General features: G+C 43.2%; 1 protein-coding gene across 2 annotated transcripts in view; it reads right to left on the reverse strand.

Moving 5' to 3' along the window:
* LOC110525723 (uncharacterized) overlaps positions 1-18,423 on the reverse strand; it is a 44,286-nt gene that overhangs the window by 7,141 nt on the left and 18,722 nt on the right. For both annotated transcript variants that reach the window (XM_021606108.3, XM_021606107.3), the window contains exons 4-5: positions 7,435-7,531; positions 1,542-1,842 (exon numbers count right to left, since the gene is read on the reverse strand). In XM_021606108.3, coding sequence (XP_021461783.3) covers positions 1,542-1,842; positions 7,435-7,531 — 398 coding nt within the window. The remainder of the gene's footprint in view (positions 1-1,541; positions 1,843-7,434; positions 7,532-18,423) is intronic.

Below are 18,423 nucleotides of genomic sequence, written 5' to 3' on the forward strand. Positions count from 1 at the left end.
GTCCATGATGGGACCTGTGACCTTCAGGGATCATGAGGATCATGCTGCCTACCTTGACTGACACACGTAGGGCTTGGTGCTTCTCGGAAACACTGGGCTGGATCAGGCTCAGGGATTACAGGGAAGATGAGAGCAAGTGGGGGCAGGATTATAGGCCTTGTGGATTTACTGACCCCACACACCCTCAGAGAGCGCTGCCTGCACTCCCAGAGCTCACCACACCACTCCACTGTCACACACCAGTGGGCCCCTCAGGACAATTTACCATCCGAGACAGGATACCATTGACATACAGTAAGATAGGAACACAATCAGTAGAGCTCTGTAGCAGTGGCCACAACAGCAACATGATAGACATGTGCTCTCTGGCAATATCTTGTATTAAACATTAACTTTATCCGCTTTCTTTATTGACATTCTTTAGGTAACCACTTCTATAATGCTCTGTGAAACCATAGCAAACAACCAAGAAATTATTATTGCACATTATAGAAACAGGGCTCAATAACTATGAGTGACCAGATTTGACATTTTTATAAAAAATTGACTTTGCCATTTAAAAAAATGACTTAGCCAAACAAATAAACAAACAAATTTGGAATGACAGCATTCTGAAGGCTTGAAATAACGAAGCACATGGGTTTTTCCCTCCAGATTAGCCCACCTGAGACCTACTTCCTGGGGGGAGCAACAGGGTCTGGGGGGTCGACATTCAGATTAAACCTTATCTAGTCTGGTGCATTTGGAGGTGCTGACCCTGAAGGGGTTAACCTGTACCAGGGCCTGTTGCCATGACGCCATCACTCACTCCGGATACTCAACCACTCATTGGCCGTGAGCCAAATTAAACAAGCCCATAGGCTTTCATCGTCTTGATCATTGGCCTCTCCACTCACTGACGTATGAAGGAGGTATGTAAAGACCAACAACACTCAATGGACCTTATGTGGAGAGCTGAAGGATTTCACTCTCTTTACTGACCAGAAAAGTTTTATAGGCCATAAAATACCAACACTCTGACTGTCGTGTCATTTCCATGAGAGAAAGCAGAAAAGGAAGAGATGTGTTTTTCCTCCAGTACAGTCAACAAGCACCCTAATTCTATCCATCATTCTACCCACCTTGGAAAGAGAGAACAGAAACATCAACAACTGCAACACTGTTGGATGTTGAATCCCATCTAAATTCAGGCAGTCATTAGTGTAATTAATGGAGCCATAGGAAAGGAGGGAGAAGAAGGGTCGAGAGGGAGGGGGAGGGAGGGAGGTGACAGCAGCAATCAAGGTGTGTTCCAGTCTGGCCACCAGGAGGCAGAGTGGTATGGCTGGTAGGGCAGGACTGTGTCAGTGCAATGTCACATTAGATTAGGAAAATCTGCTTTGTGTAATCTGTCGCTTCCTAGTTTTGTGTGCTGTGTTTGTGTGTGCTGTGCTTGTGTGTGGATGGGTGTGTGTGTGTGGATGGGTGTTTGTGTGGATGGGTGGGTGGTGAAAAGTGGATCAGTGCTGGTGATGAAGTGTCATTAGCACAACACAACTCACTTGAGAGGGTTGAAGTGTCGAGGTTCTGAGCGGTCCCGTGGTGGCCGTGGTAGCAGGGGGGTGCGTCCTGCGTTGGAGTCGAGCTCCGTGGGGAGGGAGGGGTGGTGGGAGCGGCCAGGCCGGGTGGACGAGGGGGCACACAGAGGCTCCAGGCCCTGGGAACGTCTGTCAGGGGGCTTATAGGGGGCAATGCCCTCATTACGCCAGTGTGGGCCTGGGCTGGTGGAGCGGGAGGAGTGGGCGCTGGAGGACTTGCTGTGGGCACCTTGCCCACTGGCTTTGGCCTGGTGATACCGGTGAGCTGCAAGGAACAAGAACAGACACAATACCACAATATTAGTAAGGCTTAGGTTCCATACCATGGATAATAACAACAACTGTGCAGATTACTTCAGCATCAGACAGACAACAGTCAGTATAGAAATAGAATAGAATAGATTGAGGGTTGATCCAGGGATCAACATAGCATGGGCCTCTCACAACTGGTGGCAGTCTCAGAGCATATGCACTTCTTATGATTTATGACTGCAGGAGATGAAGCAACTGAGGAATCAGATGAATCATTTAAGGCATGATGATCTTGACTTTGGCGTGGACCTACAGTTCATAACCTGAAGACCTGTAAATACATGTCATATCTAGGAAGTTGAGGAGATCATGGGCTAGAAATGCAACACCAAGCATTACTTCAGTGCAAGCATTACTACAGCCTCAGTCAGCTGTCCAGACACAAGGCCACTGACATCATCAGTCTGGCAGTGTGGACTCATGGAGAAGGAAGAGCTCTTCTACCCACAAGGTTTAAAGCCCTGACACCAGGCATTATTCCACTACTGCCTGCCTACCATGCAAGGGTAAACATTAAGTGATATGAATGGTTATGGCAGCCGTCAGGTCATGTTTATGAGGGCGTGATAAGGGCTTTATGACAGTGGAGGATGCTGAGGGGAGGACGGCTCATAATAATGGCTGGAACGGAGCAATTGGAATGGCATCAAACCATGCGTTTGATGTATTTGATACCATTCCAATAATTCCGCTCCAGCCATTACCAGAAACCCATCCTCCCTAATTAAGGTGCCACCAACCTCATATACTTTATGAGTAAGGTGTAATGTTGTATGAAAGGCCTTTTTTCACCTTTATTTAACCAGTTAGGCTAGTTGAGAACAAGTTCTCATTTACAACTGCGACCTGGCCAAGATAAAGCAAAGCAGTTCAACAACACAGAGTTACACATGTAATACAACAAACATACAGTCAATAATACAGTAAAAAAAAGAAACAAAATCTATATACATTGTGTGCAAATGAGGTAAAATAAGGAAGTTAAGGCAATAAATAGGCCATGGTGGCGAAGTAATTACAATATAGCAATTAAACACTGGAATGGTAGATGTGCAGAAGATGAATGTGCAAGTAGAGATACTGGGGTGCAAAGGAGCAAAATAAATAAATACAGTATGGGGATCAGGTAGTTGGATGGGCTATTTACAGATGGGCTATGTACAGGTGCAGTGATCTTTGAACTGCTCTGACAGCTGGTGCATAAAGCTAGTGAGGGAGATATGTGTCTCCAGCTTCAGTGATTTTTGCAGTTTGTTCCAGTCATTGGCAGCAGAGAACTAGAAGGAAAGGCCGCCAAAGGAGGAATTGGCTTTGGGGGTGACCAGTGAGATATACCTGCTGGAGCACATGCTACGGGTTGGTGCTGCTATGGTGACCAGTGAGCTGAGATAAGGCTGGACTTTACCTAGCAAAGACTTGTAGATGACCTGGAGCCAGTGGGTTTGGCGATGAGTATGAAGCGAGGGCCAGCCAACGAGAGCGTACAGATTGCAGTGGTGGGTAGTATATGGGGCTTTGGTGACAAAACGGATGGCACTGTGAAAGACCGCATCCAATTTGTTGAGTAGAGTGTTGGAGGCTATTTTGTAAATGACATCGCCGAAAACGAGGATCGGTAGGATGGTCAGTTTTACGAGGGTATGTTTAGCAGCATGAGTGAAGGATGCTTTGTTGTGAAATCGGAAGCCGGTTCTAGATTTAATTTTGTATTGGACATGTTTAATGTGAGTCTGGAAGGAGAGTTTACAGTCTAACCAGACACCTAGGTATTTGTAGTTGTCCACATATTCTAAGTCAGAACAGTCCCGAGTAGCGATGCTAGACGGGCAGGCAGGTGCGGGCAGCCATCGGTTGAAGAGCATGCATTTAGTTTTACTTGCATTTAAGAGCAGTTGGAGGCCACGGAAGGAGAGTTGTATGGCATTGAAGCTCATCTGGAGGTTAACACAGTGTCCAAAGAAGGGCCAGAAGTATACAGAATGGTGTCGTCTGCGTAGAGGTGGATCAGAGAATCGCCAGCAGCAAGAGCGACATCATTGATGTATACAGAGAAGAGAGTCGGTGTCACGACTTCCGCCGAAGTCGGCTCCTTTCCTTGTTCGGGCCGCGTTCGGCGATCGACGTCACCGGCTTTCTAGCCATCGCCGCTCCATTTTTCATATATCCATTTGTCTTGTCTTGTTTAGATACACACCTGATTTTCATTTCCATAATCAATCTACTTGTATTTAACCTTCTGTTTCCCATCATGTTTTGTGTGTAATTGTTTTCATGTCAAGTGATGTTCGTTAAGAGCTTTACTTTATTGTTCTGTTTTTTTGGAGCGTGTTTGTTTTTGTTGTGGCCTCGGTTTGGAACTATAATAAAGTGTGCTTTATTTATCATACTCTGCTCTCCTGCACCTGACTTCGCCTTCATACACAGCCTGACAGTCAGCCCGAGAATTGAATACTGTGGCACCCCCATAGAGACTGCCAAAGGTCCGAACAACAGGCCCTCCGATTTGACACACTGAACTCTATCAGAGAAGTAGTTGGTGAACCAGGTGAGGCAATCATTTGAGAAACCAAGGCTGTTGAGTCTGCCGATAAGAATGTGGTGATTGACAGAGTCAAAAGCCTTGGCCAGGTCGATGAAGACGGCTGCACAGTATTGTCTCTTATCGATGACGATTATGATATCGTTTAGGATCTTGAGCGTGGCGGAGGTGCAGCCATGACCAGCTCTGAAACCCGATTGCATAGCAGAGAAGGTACGGTGGTATTCGAGATGGTCTGTAATCTGTTTGTTAACTTGGCTTTTGAAGAACTTAGAAAGGCATGGTAGGATAGATATAGGTCTGTAGCAGTTTGGATCTAGAGTGTCTCCCCCTTTGAAGAGGGGGATGACCGCGGCTGCTTTCCAATCTTTGGGAATCTCAGACGTTACAAAAGAGAGGTTGAACAGGCCATTGACATGATCCTGAATAAGGTATCTCCATGGTAACACTAGGGTTGTCACGACTTCCGCCGAAGTCGGTCCCTCTCCTTGTTCGGGCGGTGTTCGGCGGTCGACGTCACCGGTCTTCTAGCCATCGCTGATCCATCTTTCATTTTCCATTGGTTTTGTCTTTGTTTTCTACACACCTGGTTTTCATTCCCCAATTACATGTTAATGTATTTAACCCTCTGTTTCCCGTATGTTTTTTTTGCGTTATTGTTTCTATGTTCAGTTCGGTACATGATGGCTGGTTTTGCAACGGGTGCTGTTTTCACCCATGCGTAATATTTCACTGTTTGTATTTTGGTCAAGTGTATTTGTTACCTTGTGCCATCATTTTTGAGTAAAGTACGTTGCTCACTCATTTTGCTCTCCTGCGCCTGACTTGACATGCACCTGCGCCTGACATGCACCAGCTACACTCACCTTCTGACAAGGGTAAAACTATGTTAGTACTAATGTAACACTATACTGCACCTGTACACAGCCCATCTGTAAATAGCCCACCCAACTACCTCATCCACATATTGTTATCTTTTTATTTTTTTATTGCTCTTTTGCACCCCAGTATCTTTACTTGCACATCTATCACTCCAGTGTTAATGCTAAATTGTAATTATTTCGACTCTATGGCCAATGTATTGCCTTATCTCCCTAATCTTACTACATTTGCACACACTGTATATAGATTTTTCTATTGTGTTATTGACTGCACGTTTGTTTCTGTGTAGCTCTGTGTTGTTGTTTTTTGTCGCACTGCTTTGCTTTATCTTGGCCAGGTCGCAGTTGTAAATGAGAACTTGTTCTCAACTGGCCTACCTGGTTAAATAAAGGTGAAAATTAAATGTAAAAAATAGTAGCACTATGGTAACACTATGGTAATTAGCACTATGGTAAAACCATGTTAGCACTATGATAACACTATAGTAGCACAATAGGTAACACTATGGTAGCACTATAGTAACATTATAGTAACACTATGGTAACAATATAGTAGCACTATGGTAAAGCCATGTTAGCACTATGGTAACACTATGGTAGCACTATATTAACACTATGGTAACACTATGGTAAGTAGCACTATGGTAGCCCTATGGTAACACTATAGTAGCACTATGGTAGAAATATGATAACACTATGGTAGCACTATAGTAACATTATAGTAACACTATGGTATCAATATAGTAGCACTATGGTAAAACCATGTTAGCACTATGGTAACACTATGGTAGCACTATAGTAACACTATGGTAGCAATATAGTAGCACTATGGTAACACTATGGTAAGTAACACTATGGTAAAACCATGTTAGCACTATGATAACACTATGGCAGCACTACATTAACACTATGGTAACACTATGGTAACTAGCACTATGGTAGCCCTATGGTAACACTATGGTAACAATATGATAACACTATGGTAGCACTATAGTAACACTATGGTAGGAATATAATAACACTGTGATATCACTATGGTAACACTATGGGAGCACTATGTTAGAAATATGATAACACTATGGTAGAAATATGATAACACTGTGGTAACACTATGGGAGCACTATGGTAGAAATATGATAACTCTGTGGTAACACTATGGGAGCACTATGGTAGAAATATGATAGCACAATGGTAGAAATATGATAACACTATGGTAGAAATATGATAACACTATGGTAGCACTATGGTAGAAATATGATAACACTATGGTAACACTATGGGAGCACTATGGTAGAAATATGATAACACTATGGTAGAAATATGATAATACTATGGTAACACTATGGGAGCACTATGGTAGAAATATGATAACACTATGGTAGAAATATGATAACACTATGGTTGAAATATGATAACACTATGGTAACACTATGGGAGCACTATGGTAGAAATATGATAACACTATGGTAGAAATATGATAACACTATGGGAGCACTATGGTAGAAATATGATAGCACAATGGTAGAAATATGATAACACTATGGTAGAAATATGATAACACTATGGTAGCACTATGGTAGAAATATGATAACACTATGGTAACACTATGGGAGCACTATGGTAGAAATATGATAACACTATGGTAGAAATATGATAATACTATGGTAACACTATGGGAGCACTATGGTAGAAATATGATAACACTATGGTAGAAATATGATAACACTATGGTTGAAATATGATAACACTATGGTAACACTATGGGAGCACTATGGTAGAAATATGATAACACTATGGTAGAAATATGATAACACTATGGTAACACTATGGTAGAAATATGATAACACTATGGTAACACTATGAAGACTGTGTGTGTGAATGTACTGTAGTTATGTCAAAGGAACCAATCTCATAATCCCAGAGTTGCATAAACCTTACAGTGTAAGCTTGTGTACCACTCCTGACCTGAGTTATATCACATAACCTGCTCAAATGGATACAATGTAAACCAATTGTGAGCCCCAAACAGACTGAGAATGAGATGCAATAGAGTACAATATAATACAATACAACTCAGTGACTATAAAGTGTAAATGGATGGTTGTTTGGGAAGGGGTGACCTCACCGAAGGCGGCACAGCGGCAGGGGTCATGCTTGTCCAGATAGTGTTCTAATGTGTCCCATCCCCCGCCCACACGCACCATCACATGAGTACGTAGGACCTGAGGAGAGAGAGAGAGACAAGGTTACAACACTGACAAACATAGCATTCATTCACATATGCACTCTCATAATGAAGACTAGAGAGAGAGAGTTGATACTATGAAGCTTAGTGCACACACACGTACAAACACACAACTAAGCGCACATACACAACCACTCGGGCACACACATACACACAAAAGCACACACACTGTTTAAAAAACCGAAGTGATGTTTAAACCCAGTGACATGGTGCGATACCACACAGACCGCAGATCAAGTCAATAGATATGTAAATCCTACAAGTGGGGCAGCATGCTGAGCGCTTGGTCCTGAGTCCCTGTCCCCAAAGTTAGGTAACACTCCAATCAGATGCACTCCTGCTTGTGCCAATGCCTCCTCCCCCCTTCCACATGACCCCCAGCTGCTGCCATTATGACCACTGTTCATCACCATGCCAACACAATTAAAAGGAGAGAGGAAAACAATAAGAGGCACACTGCTATGAAAGACACTCTCCTTTTCTTTCCTCTCCTCCCCTGTCAGGTGGCTTCCCCATGCTTTCAGAGTGGGGGAGTGACATCTCATCTTTCCCCTCCTCTCTGCTACGATTTCAGCTATTAGAGACGAGAGGAGGGTGAGAGAGAGAAGAATGGGGGATAGGAAAAGAGAGGAGAGCTCTGCACATTGAGGCACAGAAGCCCAGAGTATGAAGAGATAGTGTCTCTATCTCTCTCTCCCCTGCAGGCAGACGTGTTACTCACAGCAGAGAGGGAGGCTGTATATTTAGCCTGATGTGATGGTCCCGTGGATGCAGCCACGCCGGCCTGCCTCCTCTCTGGGTTGTGTAACCACTGCTGCCAGCCACATGTTTCATTTAGGGGCTGTGGCCGTGTCTCTGCGGCCAGGCCAGGACACGAGGGTGCATCGGTGTGTGAGCTGGAGCTGGCAGTGAGCCAGGCTGCACCAAATCACATGGCCACACATGGCTTCCCAAACTCAGGACAGGACACTACCCACAGGACAGCTGCTCCTGCTCCACCACGTCCTCTGTTGCTCTTCAACGTGCCCACCACCGCCAACATAATGTCTATCTGCAAAACAGCTGTCCTCCTCTGCCTTACTTCTTCTTTTCTATCTATGGTACTGCTGCTACTCTACTACTACTTACTATACTGTCTGTCCTGAGATGGTTAGTCTTATTCATAGCCGTTCCCATGTGATGGTAAACAGCTAATTCTCTATTTCTGTCCTATTGTCTATAGCTGGTCCACTGCCTGACCTAGACCAACTGTGAGGACCATGATAAGGATGAGTTTATTCCCTGGACCAGTGATACTCCAGTTGTCTGCCTCAGCAGCCATCTTTGAACCAATCCATCAGTGATGGGGGGGATATCCCACTCTCCACAACTCTAGAGAAACAACTCCTGTTTCTATGGCAATGGGGAACAGAGATGACTTGTAATTGCAATGGGGGCGGAGTAAAACAAATCCCTCCCAATTTAGGGTTGAAGTTTTAAGCTCATGGCTCGTCTGACGCTGTACCACAACTCAAAGCACCCCTCCATTGTAACGGGTTGACCTCCCTGGGCGGGTCCGCCCCATTCGCTCTCCTCCATTTATTTATCCCCCTTTTTTCCCCTCACTTCCTCCCTCTCTCCTCTAGCCTGAGCTTATTGTGAGGCTTTGGCAGCTGAATGGGGCCTGTTGGCTTGATGGTGGCTGCCAGCAGGCTAGCTTCCTCCCTGCAGATGAATAGTGAAGTGTGTTGGCTAGGCTGAACTAGTGGCTGCTGAGGGATATGCATAATCACTGTCCTCCTCAGTAAGAGAGGGCGGAGACGGTGCTGAGGGGGGTTAATCTGACAGAGAAACTGCTCCCCTACACATAATCTAAAGGCACGCTTCAAACACACTGGCACTACTACACTTGAGTTTAACACTTTACCTGCTTTAAAATCCACTACACTTTGAATTTGAACACTTGAATGATTCCAACGCAGCCACTGCACTCGAGATAACACTTTAACATTACCTGCCTCCAAAACAGCCATTACACTTAGGTTTAACATACTGCACAAGTAAGACATTTCTGAAACAGGCACTCCACTACATACCATAAAGCCAAACAAAGTCAGTCATACAAGCTTTAAGAAACTTAACAGAAACGTCTCACTGAGGTGTAACCAATGATTTATATACTGAACAAAAATATAAATGCAACATGCAACAATTTCAATGATTTTACTGAGTTAAAGTTCATATAAGGAAATCAGTCAATTGAAATAAATTAATTAGGCCTTAATCTATGGAGGGCATAGGCCCACCCACTGAGGAGCCAGGCCCACCCAATCAGAATGACTTTTTCACCACAAAAGGGCTTTATTATTATAGACAGAAATACTTCTCAGCGATGCCACAGGTGAAGAAGCCAGATGTGGAGGTCCTGGGCTGGCGTGGTTACCCATGGTCTGCGGTTGTGAGGCAGGCTGGAAGTACTTCCAAATTCTCAAAAACTATGTTCGAGGCAGCTTATGGTAGAGAAATTAACATTTAATTATCTGGCAACAGTTCTGGTTGACATTCTTGCAGTCATCATGCCAAAACTTAAGACATCTACTGTGTTGTGTGACAAAACTGCACATTTTAGTTGCCTTTTATTGTCCCCAGCACAAGATGCACCTGTGTAATGATCATGCTGTTTAATCAGCTTCTTGGTATGCCATACCTTTCAGGTGGATGGATTATTTTGGCAAAGGAGAAATGCTCACTAACAGGGATGTAAACAAATTTGCGCACATTTGAGAGAAATAAGCTTTTTGTGCATGTTACGTTCCCCAGTTTCTGTGTTGTTTTGGGTTTGTATGTGTTTGAATGTGTGTATTTCAGGAAATGGCTACCTGAAGTCCAAAGCAGCTGATTGGTCGGCCCCATTGCAGATTGGAGCTCTGACCCCGCCCTCTCGTCAGGGGATACAGCTGTCTGCAATTACAAACTCCTTCTGCAGCTTGAAAAGCCAGGGTTCCTTTGAGGTAGGGAGAGCTTCTTTGTATGTTGTGTATCTGTATAATTTGCTGTAAAATATTTTGTAGCTGGTCCTGCAGAGGTATGTTTATGTCAAAAAGACTGTTTTTGACTATTGAAATTGTTCACTTTAGGTTAGTAATTATTCTGTTTTTGTTCCCAGGGGGAAGGGGACGGCACCTTGGGGGTGTTTAGGCAAGCGGCCTGCGGGCATACATATACCCGTAGTAAGTACTCTGTCTATGCACACTAGGTAAGACTTGGGTGGACCACCCCCTGTATTTTGGTTAGCGCGCCAGGTGGCATTAAGAAAAGTAGTGGGTAGTTAAGGTAGGAGAGGGGGCTCTTAACTTTTACTTCCTTTGCTTTGGTTCTGTCCAGCCCCCATTTCCCCAAATTACCGTGTGAAGGTAGAATAAATTCCCTATAAATGGTCATTTTCTCTGCCTCTCATCCTTACCCGCACCTACAGTCACATACCTCTTTCACTCCACGGGGAGTTGAGTGTAGCAGGGTGTTGCGTTCCCTCCTCCAAGAGGTGTATGTAACAGTGCATATGGAATTTTTAATTTTTATTATTTCATAAACATGTGACCAACACTTTCCATGCTGTGTTTATTTTTGACTGACAGGGGGTGTTTTGAAGCCACCACACCATCTTGGCACAAAGATTTTGGCGTTATTGCCAAACCTTAACAATCCTGAGATGATGCCTGAACTTGACCTTAAACACTTAAATTTGATGTTTGGAAAAACTTCATAATTTGTTTGAGAATGAATGTCTAATTCTGACATGACTGTGAGAGCGTGTTGCTCCCCCACCATTTAAAACTTGTTATGGCTTGGGGGCAGTATTTTGACATCTGGATGAGAAGCGTGCCCAAAGTAAACTGCCTGTTACTCAGGCCCAGAAGCTAGGATATGCATATAATTTGGATAGAAAACACAAGTTTCCAAAACTGTTAAAATAATGTCTGAGTATAACATAACAGAACTGATATGGCAGGCAAAAACCTGAGGAAAATCCATCCAGGAAGTGGGATATTTTTGATGTGTGTAGTTTTTAATTGAATGCCAATACAGTATGTATTGGGATAGGAACCAAGATTGCAGTTCCTATGGCTTCCACTAGATGTCAACAGTCTTTAGACATTGTTTCAGGCTTGTTTTCTGAAAAATGAGGAAGAATCAGACCATTGTCTAAGTGGACTGTAGAATGAAGCAGAGCTTGTTTGCGTGCATGACCGATTGCCCGCCCTTTTTCCTTTCTATTGAATACGCTATTGTCCAGTTGAAATATTATCGATTATTTAGACAATAGACAACCTGAGGATTAATTATAAACATCGTTTGACATGTTTCGACAAACTTTATCGGTACTATTAGGATGTATTCGTCTGCATGTTGTGACCGCCATTGAGCCAGTGGATTACTGAACAAAATGCGCCAACAAGAATTTTTGGGATATAAAGAGGAACTTTGTCAAACAAAACAAACATTTACAGGGAGACTTGTGACTGCAACCATATGAAGATCATCAAAGGTAAGTGATTTAATTTTATCGCTATTTCTGACTTTCGTGACTCCTACTTGGCTTAAATGTTTGTATGCTATTGTAAGCGGGGTGCTGTCCTCAGATAATCGCATGGTATGCTTTCGCCATAAAGCCTTTTTGAAATCTGACACAGCAGCTGGATTAACAAGAAGTTCATATTTAAGCCGATGTATAACACATCTTTTATGAGTATTTCTGTATTTTGAATTTGGAGCTCTGCAATTTCACCGGATGTTGTCGAGGTGGGTCGCTAGCGGAACGCCTGCGCCAGAGGTTAAAAATATTTTGGAAGCCATAGAAATTAATTTAATGTTTACATTTTGTTTTGTTCTATTATAGACACCTTAATGCATACTTTTGCATTGTCTTATGTGAACTAAACATATAAATACATTTAAATACATGTAATTTTGTCGTTAACATTTGAATGAAATACTGTAGAACTCCATTCATTTCCATGGAGGACTGTTTTCTGTGGAGTGCCAATATGCCTGACCGGTGGCTTCAAAGCCTCTCATTGCCCAAAACACGGCCATCTAGGGTTTATATACATCATTGGGTGTAACAGCATACCATAAATCCTAACATACACACTGCTTTTAAAGGACCTACATGATTCTCCATTTTAAACTATGGGCAAGTCTAAGCTTCCTAATACAACAGTGAAAATATTGACAGCCTTAGGCAGTAAGGCAGACATCTTGGAAATGCATACGATTTGGAATGGCATCCATTGAGTCCATTAATTGGGCGGAGGTACATGGGAGGTAAGTGAAACTGAATCGATCAGGCAGACTGCCTTTTTGATGGCAGGGGGCGAGAGAGTTTCAGTGGTGACACCAGGCAGGGCCCAGAGCCCCAGACTGAGGCAAACAGCCCTGCAGAAACAAGCAGCCGAGCAGGCCAGATAAGGGCCTGCACAGGAAATGACCCAAAGCTCTATTTGTGTCTTGCTGGACCAGCTTGTTTGGGAGAAGGGAGGTCTGGGTCAGCCTGTAGGGAGGTACTAAGAGGCAGAGCATACCATTGGGAATAGGTCAGATCAGTGGAGATTGTAAACAATATGCAGAGTGGACTGTGGAGTTAAATCGCTGTAGTTTGGGGGACTTTAATCATATCATCCGGATGTTTTGTTTGTTTGACTCCATTTTGGTTTTCCTTGCAGCAACATGTTTTGCTACATGCCCCCATTGTAATAGTGTAAGCAGCTATGAAAACAGCATATGAACATTTGACAGTCAAAAGGAAATTGCTCCAGGGCATAATATTTGCATCTGTGCAAAAATATTAACTCTTCCATTTTAAACTGTAACCCAATCTAAGTTATAATTTTAGAGCAATCCAAAACCATATCCATGAGCTATGAAAAACACACAACCTATGAACTCTTGGACTGTGTAAAGGTGTAACTTCAATACTATGGTTGACCTGTTCAATCCATAGTTTACTAATGCATCCAAGCACTCCTAGGGAAAAGTGTTATCTAGAGCAGTGGAGGCTGGTGGGATGAGCTATAGGAGGATGGTCTCATTGTAATGGCTGGAAAGCACTTATGGAAAGGAGTCAAACGTGGTTTCCATATGTTTGATACCGTTCCATTTATTCCATTGTAGACAGTACAATGAGCCCGTCATCCTATAGCTCCTCACACCAACCGCCACTGATCTAGAACCAGAAGGGTTCTGCGGCTGTTCCCATAGGAGAACACATTCAAAATAGGGTTCTACCTGGAACCCAAAGAGTTCTACTTGGGGTCAGACAAATAAACCTGCACTCTTAGAAAAATATGTTTAGACATACTCATGCCAACATGCACATTAACACACACACACAGGCCTGTAGGGAAGCAAAAGTAATGTCAATACTTAAGAATAACAAAGCACCCTTTACTGTCTCAAACAATCAGCCTGGTGCCAACCCTTAGTAAACCTTTGGAAAGAAAATTGGGCCAGATTCAATGCTATTTCGCAGTAAACAAATTGAGAACTGCACGCTTATAGGGAAGGGCACTCAACATGTACGGTACTTGTAAAAATGACTGACTGGCAGAAAAATCTATAAGATTGTGGGTGCTGTTTTAGACTTCCATGCAGCTTTTGACATTATTGATCATAGTTTGCTGCTGATAAAAACGTTAGCTTTATATCCTCTGCTATGTCGTGGATCGAGAATTACCGGTCTAACGGATCACAGATGGTGTTCTTTAATGGAAGCCTCTCCAACATAATCCAGCTAGTCAGGCATACCCCAGGGCAGCTGTGGTGAATTCCCTGGTTTTCCCGAAATCCCAGTTGGCGGTTTCCAGAATCAGATTTCTGGAAAACCATTGAATTTATTGAAAGTTCCCAGAATTTTGCAAGCCTAACTGGCACTGAGTAATATCCTATTGATGTCTTTGCACAGGGCTTTCAGAAAGTATTCATACCCCTCGACTTGTTACAGCCTGAATTTAAAATGGATTAAATTGAGATTTTTTTTTGTCACTGGCCTACACATTACTCAACATAATCACGTCAGCTATCACAGCAAGTCACTGAAAGACTTAACAATGAGCTGCAGTCAGTTTTAGAATCAGTGGCAAGTAATAAGCTCATCCTAAACATTTCAAAAACTAAAAGCATTGCATTTGGGACAAATCATTCACTAAACTGTAAAATATTGTCATTAAATGTGGAAATTGAGCAAGTTGAGCAGACGAAACTGCTTGGTGTAACCATAGATTGTAAACTGTCATGGTACAAAACATATTGATAAAACGGTGGCTAGATGGGAAGATGTCTGTCTGTAATAAAATGCTACTCTGCTTTCTTGACGTTGCTATAAACAAATGTCCTGCAGGCCCTAGTTGTCACATCTGTACTACTGCCCAGTCATATGTTCAAGAGCCACAGAGAGGGACATGGGCAAATGACAGTTGGCCCAGAAGAGAGCAGAACGGCTGGCCCTTAAATCTACATGGAGGGCTAGCGTCAATAACATGCATGTCAATCTCCCCCAACCTTAGAGGAGAGAGAGTGACTGACTGCATCACTACTTGTTTGTGAGGTATTCACATGTTGAAATCAATATAAAATCTAATCCAATTCTATTTGTCACATGCTGCGTAAACAACAGGTGTAGACTAACAGTGAAATGCTTACTTACTAGCCCAAACTTACTTACTTCCCAACAATGCTGAGGATGTTTAAATAGTAGAACAAATGACTTGAGGAATAAATACACAATAAGTAATGATAATTTGGCTATATGCATGTACCACTACAGAGTCTATGTGCAGGGGTACGAGGTAATTGAGGTAGATGAGCACATATAGGTAGGGATAAAGTGACTAAGCAACAGGATAGGTAATAAACAGTAGCAGCAGCGTATGTGATGGGTCAATGCAGAAACTTTTGTGTGTATGTGCCATAATCTCCATAGACAGTCAGTAGAATGTCCTGACTGAAGAGCTCTGACTTTCAACGTGGCACATCATAGGATGCCACCTTCCAAGGCAGTTCATCACATTTCTGCCCTGCTAGAGCAGCCCCGGTCAACTGTAAGTGCTGTTATTGGGAAGTGGAAATGTCTAGGAGCAACAACGTCTCAGGCACGAAGTGGCCGGCCACACAAGTTTACAGAATGGGACCGCCAAAGTGCGTAGCGCATAAAAAGTCCTCGGCAACACTCCCTACCCCCTACTGCCTCTGGAAACATCAGTTTGTTGGAAGCTTCATTAAATTACTTTCCATGGCCGAGCAGCCGCACACAAGCCTAGGGTCACCATGCGCAATGCCAAGCGTCGGCTGGAGTGGTGTAAAGCTTGCCGCCATTGGATTCTGGAGCAGTGGAAACTAATTCTCTGGAGTGATGAATCATGCTTCACCATTTAGCAGTCCGACAGACGAATCTGGGTTTGGCTGATGACAGGAGAACCCTACCTGCTCCAATGCATAGTGCCAACTGTAAAGTTTGGAGGAGGAATAATTGTCTGGGCCTGTTTTTCATGGTTCAGGCTAGGCCCCTTAGTTCCAGAGAAAGTACATCTTAACACTACAGCATACTGTCACGTTCTGACCTTAGTTATTTTATTATGTCTTTGTTTCAGTGTGGTCAGGGTGTGAGTTGGGTTGTTTGTTCTTTTTTCTATAATTTGGGATTTTCTGTGTTCGGCCTGGTATGGTTCTCAATCAGAGGCAGCTGTCAATCGTTGTCCCTGATTGAGAATCATACTTAGGTAGCCTGGTTTCACTTTTGAGTTGTGGGTGTTTATTTTCTGTTTAGTGTTGTTGCACCTTACAGGACTGTTCGTTGGTTGTTTTATTGTTTTGTTTCAGTGTTCATTAAAATATGAACACTTACCACGCTACGCATTGGTCCTCCGATCCTTCTCGCTACTCCTCAGAAGAGGAGGACGAGATCCGTTATACATACAATGACATTGTAGATGATTCTGTGCTTCCAACTTTGTAGCAACAGTTTGGGGAAGGCCCTTTCTTGTTTCAGCATGACAATGCCACCGTGCGCAAAGCGAGGTCCATACAGAAATGGTTTGTCGAGATCGGCATGGAATAACTTGACTGACCTGCACAGAGCCCTGACCTCAACCCCATTGAACACCTTTGGGATGAATTGGAATGCAGACTGCGAGCCAGGCCTAATCGCCCAACATCAGTGCCCAACCTCACTAATTCTCTTGTGGCTGTGGTAGACTGTTCTCTCTGCTATCACTTGGGTGGCTAGAGTCGTTGACAATTACAGGGCCTTCCCCTGGCACCGCCTGGTATAGAGGTCCTAAATGGCAGGGAGCTCGGCCCAAGTGATGAGCTGGGCCGTACGCACTACCCGCTGTAGCACCTTGTGGTCGAGATGCAAAGCAGTTGTCATACCAAGCGGTGATGCACCCAGTCAAGATACTCTAATAGGTGCAGCTGTAAAACTTTTCAGCCTCTTGAGGGGAAGGAGGCATTGTCGTGCCTTCTCCACTGGCATATCAGAATGTTGAGAGAAAAAAAAGCAATACTGAAAAACTTTTAGAGAATTTGGCAGTACGCCCAACCGGCCTCACAACCGCAGACCACGTGTAACCACACCAACCCAGGACCTCGACATCCGGCTTCTTCACCTGCGGGATCATCTGAGACCAGCCACCTGGACAGCTGATGAAACTGAGGAGTGTTTTATGTATTAAAGCCCTTTTGTGGGGAAAAACAAATTCTGATTGGCTGGGCCTGGCTCTGTAGTTGGTGGGACTGGCTCCCAAGTCATGTCAAAACCATAGATTATGGCCTAATGAATGTATTTCAATTGACTGATTTCCTTATGAGCTGTAACTCAGTAAAAATGTTGAAATTATTGCATGTTGGGTTAATATTTTTGTTCAGTATAAATTCACTGTGTGTCTGCCTTGATGTTCATAAAACTCCACGGAACCCCTCTTGCGCAGTGGAACCCAGAACGATATGTGACCACTTGGTTACGGCTAAGGTTGCAAAGGGTCAGAAACTTTCCGGAAAGTTATGCCTGGGAAGTTGGGGAATTGTGCTAAAATTCATCAAAAAAAAGTTAGCTTATAACAGTGAACCTTTTTTTGTGGGATACACAAGGCAATTCTAAGTCTTGTGGCATATTTTGGTTAAACTATCCCTAATTCAATGGAATTGCAACCCTCTGAAGGCGCAGTGCATTCTTCCATCACATGTACAGCTGATTCTCAAGATCTTGCATTAATGAAATGCTATTGGGCCCACACTACTACACTGTCTGAGTACTACATGCTTTCTGGTAAGTTTTGATTACAATACTGGGTGGGGTAAATATATTTTGTATGACATACATGATTTTCTGTTAACTAGAAAATAGTAGCCTACAGCAAAGTGTGTTTAAATAATTTCTAACTTGTTAACAATTTATGCTAGTTAGTTTTTGATACCATGTAGGTTTTAGCTTGCTTGAGTCTGCTTACTGAGGAGTGTTAATTCACCTGTTTCATTTTAAAACATGTATCTTACAAAGGAGTTGTTTCATCTAACTATTTATCTGTACATGGAATTATTTTTTTAAACTTATTTCTAATCTTTACAGGAAAGATGTGTGGAGACATTTAACTGCAGCTAATGTAGAAGGAAAAGCTGGGTACATTTGCAAATACTGTGCCTAATCATATTTTAAGAATGCAACTTTGATGCAGAATCATCTGGCCAAGTGCATAAAGTTACCTCAGCGCTCACAACAAACAACCTCTGAGAAAAGTCCCTCTACTTCTATTCAAGGTGAAAATGATGAATCAGACACCTTATCGATAGCAACAGCTCATGGTCCTCCTGGAATCAGAAGTATTTGTTGACACAATG

This window comes from Oncorhynchus mykiss, chromosome 6 (genome assembly GCF_057628025.1).
Source record: "Oncorhynchus mykiss isolate SJ-2025 chromosome 6, ASM5762802v1, whole genome shotgun sequence".
NCBI classification, from domain to species: Eukaryota; Metazoa; Chordata; class Actinopteri; order Salmoniformes; family Salmonidae; genus Oncorhynchus; species Oncorhynchus mykiss.